Consider the following 12,290-nt stretch of genomic DNA (forward strand, 5'->3'; position numbering starts at 1 on the left):
TTTTTTTTTTTTTTTTTTGAGATGGAGTTTCACTCTTGTTGCCCAGGCTGGAGTGCAATGGCGCAATCTTGGCTCACTGCAACCTCCACCTCCCAGGTTCAAGCGATTCTCCTGCCTCAGCCTCCCAAGTAGCTGGGATGACAGGCATGCACCATCATGCCTGGCTAATTTTATATTTTTAGTAGAGACAGGTTTTTCCATGTTGGACAAAGCTGGTCTCAAACTCTCAACCTCAGATGATCCGCCCACCTCGACCTCCCAAAGTGCTGGGATTACAGGCGTGAGCCACCACGCCCCCAGCTGTGCAGCTTCTTTTCACATACTTACTTGCCATTTGTAGATCTTCTTTTGTTTGTTAAAGTCTTTGGCCCATTGTTCAATCAGATTGTTTCCTTACTGTTAAGTTTAAGAGGGCTTTGTATATTTTAAGTAACAGTCTTTTATCAGTTGTGTCTTTGCAAATATTTCCTCCCTCTCCTAATGTGGTCTTTTGCAGAGCAGAAGGTTTTAATTTTAATTAAGACTAACTTACCAATTCTTTTTTTCATGGACCATGTTTTTGGTGTTATATCTAAGAAGTCATAGCCATACCTAGGTCATCTAGGTTTTATCCTATGTTATGGGAGTTTTATAGTTTTGAATTTTACATTTAGATCTATAATCCATTTTGAGTTAATTTTTGTGAAGAGCATAAGGTCTGTATCTAGATTCATGCTTGTTTGTTTTTGCATGTAGATATCCAGTTGTTCCTGCACCATTTGTTGAAAAGGCAATCTTTGCTCCATTGTAGTCTGTGCTACTTTGTCAAAGATCAGTTGACTGTATTTATGAAGGTCTATTTCTGGGCTTTCTATTCTGTTCCATTGATCTATTTGTCTATTCTTTCACCAGTATGGCACTATTTTGATTACTGTAGCTTTATAGTAAGTCTTGGAGCTGGGTAGTATCCATTTTCCAAATTTGTTGTTTTCCTACTATATTGTTGTGTTAGCTGTTCTGGGTCTTTTGCTTCCGTATCTAAACTTTAGAGTAAGTTTGTCAACATCCACAACATAACTTGCCGAAATTTTGGTTAGGATTGCATTAAATCTATAAGTCAAGTTTTGAAGAACTGACATCTTGACAATATTGAGTCTTTCTGGGGAATATTTACTTATATCTGTTTATTTAGTTTCTCTTTGATTTCTGTCATCAGGGTTGCAGTTTTCCTCATAAAGATCTTGTATGTATTTTATTAGATTTAAACCTAAGTATGTATTTTTGGAATGTTAATGTAAACAGTACTTTGTTTTGAATTTCAATTTCCACTTGTTCATTACTGGTGAATAAGAGAGTGACTGACTTTTGTATATTAACCTTGTATCTTACAACCTTACTGTAACCACTTATTAGTTCCTAGGAGTTTATTTGTCCATTCTTTTGGATTTTCTACATAGATGAGCATGTCATCTGTTTTATTTCTTACTTCCCATTACGTATACCTTTCATCTCCTTTTCTTGTCTTACTGCATTAGGTAGGATTTCATGGTTTTTCAACATTTTATTATAAAAATTTTTAAACATAAAAAAGTTTAACTACATAGTAAGAATATATATAAACCCTAGAATCTACAATTAACATTGTTATCTGTATGCTTTACCACAGATTTCCATCTATTAATCACTCTATTCACCCATCAACTTAGGTTTTTATGTATTTCAGAGTCAACTGCAGCCATAATTATACTTCACCACAAAAGTTTCAGCATGCATATCATTCACTAGAGTTCAGTATTTGCTCATGGTTCTTTTTGATTTTGGGTTAATATTTACATACGGTGAAATGCATACATCTGAAGTGTACCATTTGATGACTATTGATAAATGTATCTATCTAGGTAACCTAAACCCCTATCCAAATATAGAACATTATCCCAATCCTGAAAACTTCTTGTTTTTTTTTTTTTGGAGACGAAGTCTTGCTCTTGTCCACCAGGCTGGAGTGCGATGGCACGATCTCGGCCCATTGCAGCCTCCGCCTGGGTTCAAGCGATTCTCCTGCCTCTGCCTCTCGAGTAGCTGGGATTACAGGCACCTACAACCACTCCCGGCTAATTTTTGTATTTTTAGTAGAGATGGGGTTTCACCGTTTTGACCAGGCTGGTCTCAAACTCCTGACCTCAGGTGATCTGCCTGCCTCAGCCTCCCAAAGTGCTGGGATTACAGGCATGAGCCTCTGTATCTGGCCCCTGAAAACTTCTTAATGCTGCTTTCTAGTCCACCCCTGTCCCCATCCCCACTCCCACCAAAATCAAACCCTGTTCTTCTTTCTTTCCCACCAGAGATTGGTTTTAGCCTGCTCCCAAACGTAATTGTAAGTCATACAGTATATACACTCTTTTGTGTAATGATTTTTTTCAGTCAGCATGTTTTTGAAATTCATCCATGCTATTGTATCAGTTATCTTGTTCCTTTTTATTGTTGAATAATACTCCATCGCATGACTGTACCTTTCTTCATCCGTTTTCTTATTACTAGATACTTCAACTATTTCCAGTTTTTTTGGCTATTATGAAGTGGTAAGAATATTTTTGTGGACATATGTTTTTATTTCTCTTAATTACCTGGGAATGGAATGCTGTTTCAGAGAGGGTAGGGATAAGTTTAGCTTTATAATAAACTGTGAGATGTTTTTCCAAAGCAGGAGCACCATTTTACATTCCCACCAACACTGTGTGAAGGTTCAGTTACTCCATATCCTTCCATACATTTGGTGTTGTCAATCATGACCTTTTTTTGACATTCTGGATATAGATTAGTAGTTGTAGTAGTAGTCTAGATTTGTAGTTGTATTTCATTGTGATTTTAATTTGCATTTTTTTAACGACTAATGATGTTGAGCATCTTTCCATGTACTTATTTGCCATTTGCAAGTCTTATCTGTTTCTTTATATCAAGGGCCAGAAAATGCCAGCCCACTGACCAAATGTAGTCCATGGCCTGTTTTTGTAAGGCTCTTGAGGTAGGTTGTTTTAAAAATGGCGATCATTAAAAAGGCAACAACAGATGCCGGCGAGGCTGTAGAGAAATAGGAACACTTTTACCCTGTTGGTGGGAGTGTAAGTTAGTTCAGCCATTGTGGAAGATGGTGTGGTGATTCCTCCAGGATTTAGAACTAGGAATACCATTTGACCCAACAATCCCATTACTGGGTATATCCCCAAAGGATTTTAAATTATTCTACTATGAAGACATGCACTCGTATGTTTATTGCAGCACTAATTACAATAGCAAAGACTTGGAACCAACCCAAATGCCCATTAATGATAGACTGGATAAAGAAAATGTGGCACATACACACCGTGGAACACTATGCAGCCATAAGAAAGAATGAGTTCATGTCCTTTTCAGGGACACAGATGAAGCTGGAAGCCATCATTCTCAGCGAACTAACACAGGAAAAGAAAACCAAACACTGCATGTTCTCACTTATGAGTGGAAGTTGAACAATGAGAACACATGGACACAGGAAGGGGAACATCACACACTGGGGCCTGTCGGGGTTTGGGGGGCAAGTGGGGGAAGAGCATTAGGACAAATGCCTAATCCATGTGGGGCTTAAAACCCTAGATGAGGGGTTGATAGGTGCAGCAAACCACCATGGCACATGTATACCTATGTAACAAAGCTGCACCTTCTGCACATGTATCCCAGAACTTAAAGTAAAAAAAAAAAAAAAAAAAAAAAGAATATGACAACAAATTGTATGTGGCCTGAGAAACCTTAAATATCTGACAGAAAAAAATTCTGCTTCTATTATGCATTTATAGTGTATATCTTACATATAGCATATTGTTGGGCATTAATTTTTAAAATGCATTATGATAATCTCTTTTAGTTTTGAGTTTTTAGTCCATTAACATTTGATGGGCCAGGTGTGATGGCTTATGCCTGTAGTCCTAGCACTTTGGGTGGCTGAGGTGGGAGGATCACTTGAGCCTAGGAGTTGGAAACCAGCTTAGGCAACATAGGGAGACCCTGTTTCTACAAAAACTAAATTAAAAATTTTAAAACATTTGATATCATTATTGATAAGGCTAGAATTATGTCTACGATTTTATTATTTGATTTTTGTTTTTACCTCTGTTTTTATTTCTCTGTTCCTTTTTCCCGTCTTCATTATTTATGAATTTTTAGAATTCCATTTTAAGTCCTTGATTGCTTTTTATCTATATTGCTTTAAATTATTTTTAGTGGTTGCTCTAGGGATTATAATCTAACTCTCTAAATTTTTACAAACTACCTAGAATTAATACTGTACCATGTAAAATGTAGAAACCATGTAACAGAGTAAGTCCGTTTACTACCCATTGTCTTTTATGCCATCTTCATGTGTATTATATTTACATGCATTATAAATAATGACAATATTATAATACTTGCTTTAAATAGTTATATATATATTAAAGAAATTAAGAAGGGGAAAAGTCTTTTGCATTTTCCAAATATCTACCACTTCTGGTTTTATTCATTCCTTCCTGAGGATCTGAGTTTCCATCTAGCATTTCCCTTCAGCCTGAAGAATTTCCTATAGCATGTTTTTGTGGTGCAGATCTGTTGGTGACAGATTCTCTTAGTTCTATGTTACCTGAAATTTTTGTTTTCATACTTGAAGGATATTTTTGCTGGTTACAGAATTCTGTGTTGGTAAATTTTTTTTCTTTTAATGCTTTAAAAATACTGTTCTACTATATTTTGGCCCCACACAGTTTCTGATTAAAAGTTAGCTGTAGGGCTGGGTGCGGTGGTGCATGCCTGTAATCCCAGCACTCTGGGAGGCCAAGGCAGGTGGATCACCTGAGGTCAAAAGTTCAAGACCAGCCTGACCAACATGGTGAAACCCTTCCTCTACTAACTACAAAAAATTAGCCGGGTATGGTGGCGCATGCCTGTAATCCCAGCTATTTGGGAGGCTGAGGCAGGAGAATCGCTTGAACCCAGGAGGCAGAGGTTGCAATGAGCCGAGATCCACCATTGCACTCCAGCCTGGGCAACAAGAGCAAAACTCTGTCTAGAAAATAAATAAATAAATAAAAGTTAGCTGTAATTCACGTTTTTGTTATACTCTATGTGTTATGTTTTGCTGCCTTTGAGATTTTTCTCTTTAATTCTGGTTTTGAGCAGTTTAACTCTGAATTATGTAGGTATGGTTTTCTTTGTATTTATTTTAGTTGGGTTTGGCTGAACTTCTTGAAGCTTTAAATTGACATCTTTCACTAAATTCAGGGAAATTTTGGCCTTGGTCTCCTCAGATATTTGTTCTGCCTCATTCTCTTTCATCTTCCCTCTCCGAAGACTTCAATTATATGTATGCCAGTTGTTTTGATATTGCCTCATAGATCTCTGTGGCTCTGTTTATTTAAAAAAATTATCTCTGTACTTCTGACTGGATCATTTCTATTGCTGTATCTTCAAGTTCACTTTCTCTTTACCCCGTCATCTCTGCTCTGTTATTCAGTTATTTTTTCAGTCCACTTATTTTTTTCCTCTGATATTTTTTAGTTCTAGGATTTTCATCTTCTTTTCCTTCTTATGACGCATAATTTATTGTTGATATTTCCAACCCTTTCATAAATTGGAGCATATTTCCTTTAACTCACTGAGCACAAATAGGAAAACTAAAATAATTGTCTGCTAATTCCAACATCATCTTGGGATTGGTCTCTGTTAACTATCTTTTCCTTTGAGAATAGGTAACATTTTCCTAATTCTTTCTATGTTGAGTAATTTTGGATTATGTTCTGGCTATTATGAATGTTATTTTGTAGAGATTCTTATATTATTATATTCTTCCAAAGAGTGTTGATGTTTCTCTTTTTCTTTTTCTTTTCTTTTTCTTTTTTTCCTTTTTTGAGATTGAGTTTCACTCTGTTGCCCAGGCTGGGGTGCAGTGGTGTGATCTCGGCTCACTGCCACCTCCGCCTCACAGGTTCAAGTGATTTTTTGGCCTCAGCTTCCTGAGTAGCTGGGACTACAGGCATGCACCACCATGCCTGGCTTTTTTTTTAGACAGAGTCTCGCTGTGTTGCTCAGGCTGGAGTGCAGTGGCACAATCTTGGCTCACTGCAACCTCCGCCTCCCAGGTTCAAGCAATTCTCCTGCCTCAGCTTCCCAAGTAGTCACCAGCTAATTTTTGCATTTTTAGTAGAGACAGGGTTTCACCATGTTGGCCAGGATGGTCTCAGTCTCTTGACCTTGTGATCCACCCGCCTCAGCCTCCCAAAGTGCTGGGATTACAGGCTTGAGCCACCACGCCTGGCCTCGTGGCTAATTTTTGTATTTTTAGTAGAGATGGGGTTTCACCATGTTGGTCAGACTGGTCTCGAACTCCTGACCTCAAGTGATCTGCCTACCTTGGCCTCCCAAAGTGCTGGGATTACAGTCGTGAGCCATCGTGCCCGCCCGTGATTTTTTTATTCAAGCAAGCAATTAACTTAGTTGATCTCAAACTGCAAACTATTTGAAAGTTCAAATATCACTTTGGTTGTGTTATGATGTGAATGCATGTGTCCTTCCAAAAATCATGTGCTGGAACTTAAACCCCAAGGTGATGGCCTTAGGAGGAGGGGCCTTTTGGGAAATGATTAATTTATGAGGGTTCTGCCCTGATGAATGGATTGATGTCCTTACAAAAGAGGCTTTAGAGAATGTTCGCCCTTTTTTGCCCTTCTGCTGGGTGAGGACACAGCATGGAGGGCACCCTCGTGGGAGCAGACACTGATCCCTCCCTTACCAGACACCAAAACTGCTAGTGCCTCATCTTTTTTTTTTTTTTTTTTTTTTTTTTTTTTTTGAGATGGAGTCTCGCTCTGTCACCCAGGCTGGAGTGCAGTGGCCGGATCTCAGCTCACTGCAAGCTCTGCCTCCCGAGTTCACGCCATTCTCCTGCCTCAGCCTCCCGAGTAGCTGGGACTACAGGCGCCTGCCACCTCGCCCGGCTAAGTTTTTTTGTATTTTTAGTAGAGATGGGGTTTCACTGTGTTAGCCAGGATGGTCTCGATCTCCTGACCTCGTGATCCGCCCGTCTCGGCCTCCCAAAGTGCTGGGATTACAGGCTTGAGCCACCGCGCCCGGCCTAGTGCCTCATCTTAGACTTCCACCCTCCAGAACTGTGAGGAATCAATTTCTGTTCTGTATAAATGACCCAGTCTGAGGTATTTTATTATAGCAGCACAAACAAAGTAAGACAGGCTGTTTTATCCTAAATTGGGCTGTTTGTAGTTTGCCTTATGTACACGTATCTTAGGGGTCATCCAGAGGTTTAGACAGAGTCTATGCACAGAATTTGGGATTCTCGCTCTCCTGTGGTAGCAGTGGGGCTGTGCTACTCAGATACCCTGCCCCAGGGAACCAGAAGGACCAGCTGCAGAGAACATAATTGACTGAGGATCTCAGCTGCCACACGTTTGGATCCACTGTGGGGTTCATGCCAAACCATAACTGTCATTTCTGCCAGACGTAAGATTTCTGTAATGGTGACTTTGAGGACTCTTCATTAGCTGGCATGAGACTTTCAGAGGTGATCTGCCGTCTGAAGCCTTTCCAACCCAATCCTCCTGTCTCTCTTTTGCTCATGTCAGACCTGCTTCACCACCCCTGCCTACTCCTATTCATTTCTCCTCTCTCCTTGACCACACAGCCTTGTTCTAAAAGCTGGTATGTTCATTCTCACAGTGGCATGGAGCTGAATGCCTCGACCATGGCTATACGTTTATGTCACCTGTCCCCGAAGATCATTCATAAGTGTGGTGGGCAATTCTCCAAGGGATGGCAGGGAGGCTGTGGCATTAAGGGGCTGGACCTCAGTCTCTAGTACCCACTCCAATAGTCAGGTCTCCTCAGAAGGCCTTGTGGCTTCAGGAACGCAGGCATACCTCCCCTCATGCCATGCTGGCCCTGTAGAAGCCTTTACCCAGACACTGAGCTGCTGGCCTGCCACACTGGAAGCACCTTCCAGAGACATGGGAGACCCTGACGACATGATTCTGAAGCCAGGGGCTGGAGGGCTGGGAGTTGGGCATGTGAGCACAAGGGGAGAATGGGTCACCATGCCCAGGCTCAGAGCTGGCTCTGCTATTTGGGCCTGGGGAAAGAGAATGCATTTTTATTTATTTACTTTATTTATTATTTGAGACAGAGTCTCACTCTATTGCCCAGGCTGGAGTGCAGTGATGCGACATCCACTCACTGCAACCTCTGTCTCCCAGGTTCAAGCAATTTTCCTGCCTCAGCCTCCCGAGTAGCTGGGATTACAGGTATCTGCTACTATGCCCGGCTAATTTTTGTATTTTCAGTAGAGATGGGGTTTCACCATGTTGGCCAGGCTGGTCTCGAATTCTGACCTCAAATGATCCACCCACCTTGGCCTCCCAAAGTGCTGGGATTACAGGCGTGAGCCACCGTGCCCTGCCCATTTTTATTTTTTATGTCATGTTAAGAACCCTGCCTCAGGAAAAAATAAACCCCCAGCTCCCAAGACAATCCCTAATATCCATTAGCGAGGTGCCATGCCAGGAGGAAAAGAAGGGAACAGCTGAGTGCTGGTGCCTTATGCCAGCCCTGGGGCATAGACATAAATAAAGTGGGTTTTCTGTCCTTCCAGGGGCTCCTATCCCAAGGGAGAGACCACAGAGAGGGCAACAACAGAGGTTCTGACAAATCCGGGGAAGAGACAGGAACCAAGGATGCCTTCCCAGAGGTGCTGGCATTTGGGATGTGTTCCAAAGAGAGCAGATACTGCTTGGGGGAAAAAGCACCTTCTATCCAGACTTGGGTGGGGAGGCTTTTGCCTTGATAAAATCACGGTGACTATGGCTCTTTTTTTTCTCTTGGTGTAGGAGATGGCAATGAGCTGTTTGGGGTGACTGGAACATAGCACGTGGAACAAGACCTGTTTTAAATGAACCACTTTATTTTTATGGCAACCAATTCTTAATTCATTCAATAATAATTGAATTGGGTACCCACTATGTGCAAGGAATTGGACTAAGCACAAATAAAACAGAAAATAATCATCCAATGTCTCCAACAAGAACAGACATCTATCAGTGGTCGTGATGTGTTATTGCTGCTTGGTGTGGAAATGCTGAGCTGGGTGTGGACAGGACACTGTGCAGTCCTGCTCTGCGTAGAATGGGTTCCTATGGTGTTTACACTTTGCTCAATCTATGGGGTTCCCTGAAGATCAAAGAATAAACAGAAAGGTACTAGCCTCGGAAGAAGAGACGTGACTGCCAAGAGGCCTGGCCAGACAGCCTGCCAGGCAGGCTGGAGTCCGGCTGGCTGGGGCAGCTGGCCTTCCCATAGTGAGACTGGCAGTGTGCTCAGATGGCCACACTGTTTGGAATCCGATCTGGAGACAAGTAGTAATATGGCAGCTGCTTCTTCTTGTTGCGCTCAGCAATCACGCTGACAATGGCCTCGAGGTTCTTGCGGAATCGGGCTATAGCCTCCTTCACAGGCTTCTCGATAAAATGCTCTTCTGGGTACATGCCCAGGAACAACTGAGGGCCCAGACATGGTTACACACATAGGTCAATCTGCTACCCGTGTAAACTGACAGGCCTGTCTCATCCCAAGGGGCCAGCCACCCTTCGGGAGATGAAGGAGGGAGCATCTAGTCGCCTGCCCATATTCACCCTCTGCTGCCTGACAAGAGGGCCTTGGGAAGGCAAGTGTGGTCGCCTCCTATCTGCTTCCCTAAGGAAGGCTCCAGAGCTGGGCTTCATGGATAAGTGGGAAAATAACTGCCTGCTGCCAGATGGTTACAAGATGATGCAGATGAAGCTGGAGGGTGCTGGTGGTTGCAGCCATGGTATCCTGCTCTCTCGGGCCACCCCTATGCAGCACTCCCACCTCCCATCAGGGGCGCTGGGGCCAGTGCTGGCCTCTCCAGCCCAGGAAGGCAGAAGGCAGGCCAGGGAGCCTGAAGGGGTGGCTGCCCTGTTGGGGTGCTGTGCTTATTTGCATGCTCACACAGATGTCTGCGGGGTAGAGCTAGACATCATTTTAAAAAACTACTGTATTGGATTAAGATCACAAAGCTTCTGAGCTGGAAAGGTCCAAGAAACATAGGCTACTGATAATGGGATTTGGATTTAGTCTGTGGAGGGCAATTCAGTCTCAATATTCTTTGACCAAGGAATTTGTCTGCTAGGAATGTGTCCGGTCATACTGAACACGTGTGCAAAGGCACAAAAACAAGGATGTCCAGTGAGGGACCAACACATTAGCCGGGAACAACTCAGAGGCCCAGCAGTCTGGAGCAGGTTGGACCCGAGCGGCCATTCTGTGCAGTACTGAGCTACCCCAAAGCGAGTGCATCCACCAAGACACACCAGATTCGGTTGTTAGATTAAATGAGATGCACATGTCCTGAAGGAACCCAGGAAACTGTTGGTCATTCCTTCTGGAGTACCAGGGAAAAACACATGTGCAAGAGCTTTGTCAATAGCTGGGGGGAGGGGGTGTCACACACGACCCTCTGGTGACAGTGAGCAGAGCCTGGGCTGTGTGCTCTCCTGCCGTGCCCACCCTGAGCTCTGTCCACGCTCAGGCCGGGAGACCTGGTGGCAGCTGCAGCCCTCTGGGCCCTTCCAGCCTTGGAAGTCAGGATTTCTGGCTCCAAGTGAGCCCTGACGCCCGAGTCACAAAGCACTGAGGCTGAGGAACCGGTTAACCTGGGGTGACCTGGGTCTGTGCCCCACCCTGCCCAGCCTCACCTCGTTTTCCTGGAACTGGCTCAGCGCCCACACTGCACCCAGATGCCAACAGGAGCGACCGCGGTCCGGCAGCGTGTCCACGATCTGCTCAATGGTCACCACGCCCTTGGCAGTTGGCGGCGGGGCTCGCATGGTTGGGGGAGCATTGGGGATCCAGGAGCACCAGTCGTACTGAGGAGACGACCGCCAGCGAGCGTGGGCACCCCCGAAACCCTGCTGCCCAGCTGCCCCCTGGGCCCCGTCCTCCCCGTGCCCCCCAACTCCAGCGGGCCCTTCAGCCCATCCATCCTCTTCCCCCGCGGCCAGCGCCCTCGGCTGCGCGGGCAGAATCCATCCTGCAAGTCCCATGCCAGACCCCGAGGCTGCTCGAGGGTGCGGTACCCGTGCAAAGCTGGGGCGGGGGAGGAGGCAGCGGCCCTGGGGAATGAGCTCTGCCCAGCGGGCGGGCCCCGCCTACCTGGCCGAAGTTGACCGCGGCGTGCTGGGCGGAGGCAGTGAAGATCACCACGGTCAGGTACTCCGACAGCTGCTCCCGGCTCTTGACCGACTTGGGGAAGCCTAGGGCGGAACCACCGGCGGGTTGAGGCCCAGTCCCTGGGGACCCCGGGGCCCGGCGCCCACCCCGTGCCCGGTCTCCCTGCCCCGACGCCGGAGGGCCCGCTGGGCAGGACACCCTGGAGGGGCGGCGGCTGCGCCCGCGCTGCCGACTGCGGGGGAGCCGGGTCCGGAGACGTCCCTGAGGCCCTACCTGAGGACTTGCGGCCCCGCATGCCGTACACGTAGACGTCGTTCACGAAGTCCTGCAGCTCCGGGTCCTCCTCCACCACCTGGTCGCTCTCGTAGTAGATGCCCACCACCTCGGCCGTGAACCTGGCTCAGGGGGCGCAGCCGGGGTGAGCGATCCAGCCAGGTCTGCGGAGCGGTGCCCGGCGGCAACCCCCTCACGGACGCTGGGCACCCTCCACCCCTTCCCCATTCAGCGCCAGCAGCCCGGGGCCAGGCCCGCCCCAGGCAGTCAGGCAGGGGGCCCGGCTCCTCCCCCAAGACCACCGCCCAGCAGGCGCTCACATCCTAATGGCTTCCCACACCAGGAGCCCGTCGTCTCGGTAGAAGTAGTAGGGGATGTCCTCTTTACTCTCCATGCCCCGGGCCTTGATGGCCTCGGGAAAGCACAGGGAGGCGTAGGTCAGGTCCTTCATGGCCCTCTGCACCATCTGCACGTGCCCACCGCCCCCTGTGGCGTTGGCCTGGAGTGGGAGGTAGAGTGCCCTGAGCGGGTGGCTCCTCCCACAGCTGTCCAGACCCATCCCTGAGGAAATGTGCCAGGGAGACGAGGAGGCCAGGCAGGCAGAGGGGCAAACTCTTCTTCTGTGAGATGGGGGAGGGATGTTTCATGCAGAGAATGACAAGGGCAGCGGGTGGAGAGGTGACAGGGAGGAGCCTCCCGCCCAATCCAATGCAAGGGACTGAACCGTGGGGCTGCAGAGTGCAGGAGGGAAGGGTGCGCTCCCAGCCACAGGAGGGCAGCAG

At 46.2% G+C, this 12,290-nt stretch overlaps 1 protein-coding gene and 1 long non-coding RNA gene across 3 annotated transcripts in view; one reads left to right on the forward strand and one right to left on the reverse strand.

Annotated features, from left to right (window-relative positions):
• The first annotated feature begins 8,400 nt into the window (after positions 1 to 8,400).
• Positions 8,401 to 9,055, forward strand: LOC108587581. Its single transcript, XR_001906306.3, has 2 exons — positions 8,401 to 8,737; positions 8,877 to 9,055. It is a non-coding gene; the product is annotated as an uncharacterized LOC108587581 (long non-coding RNA).
• The window catches only part of ALOX5 (arachidonate 5-lipoxygenase), a 60,715-nt gene continuing 57,357 nt past the window's right edge, over positions 8,933 to 12,290 (reverse strand). The window contains exons 10-14 of one of the 2 annotated variants that reach the window (XM_021943220.2): positions 11,829 to 12,007; positions 11,509 to 11,630; positions 11,218 to 11,318; positions 10,761 to 10,931; positions 8,933 to 9,216 (exon numbers count right to left, since the gene is read on the reverse strand). In XM_021943220.2, the coding sequence (XP_021798912.1) occupies positions 9,205 to 9,216; positions 10,761 to 10,931; positions 11,218 to 11,318; positions 11,509 to 11,630; positions 11,829 to 12,007 (585 nt within the window). In that variant the 3' untranslated portion in view covers positions 8,933 to 9,204. Of the gene's footprint in view, positions 9,543 to 10,760; positions 10,932 to 11,217; positions 11,319 to 11,508; positions 11,631 to 11,828; positions 12,008 to 12,290 lie in introns of both variants that reach the window. The other variant, XM_003903596.2, reaches the window with a different exon arrangement.

This window comes from Papio anubis, chromosome 11 (genome assembly GCF_008728515.1).
Source record: "Papio anubis isolate 15944 chromosome 11, Panubis1.0, whole genome shotgun sequence".
In the NCBI taxonomy this organism is placed as follows: domain Eukaryota; kingdom Metazoa; phylum Chordata; class Mammalia; order Primates; family Cercopithecidae; genus Papio; species Papio anubis.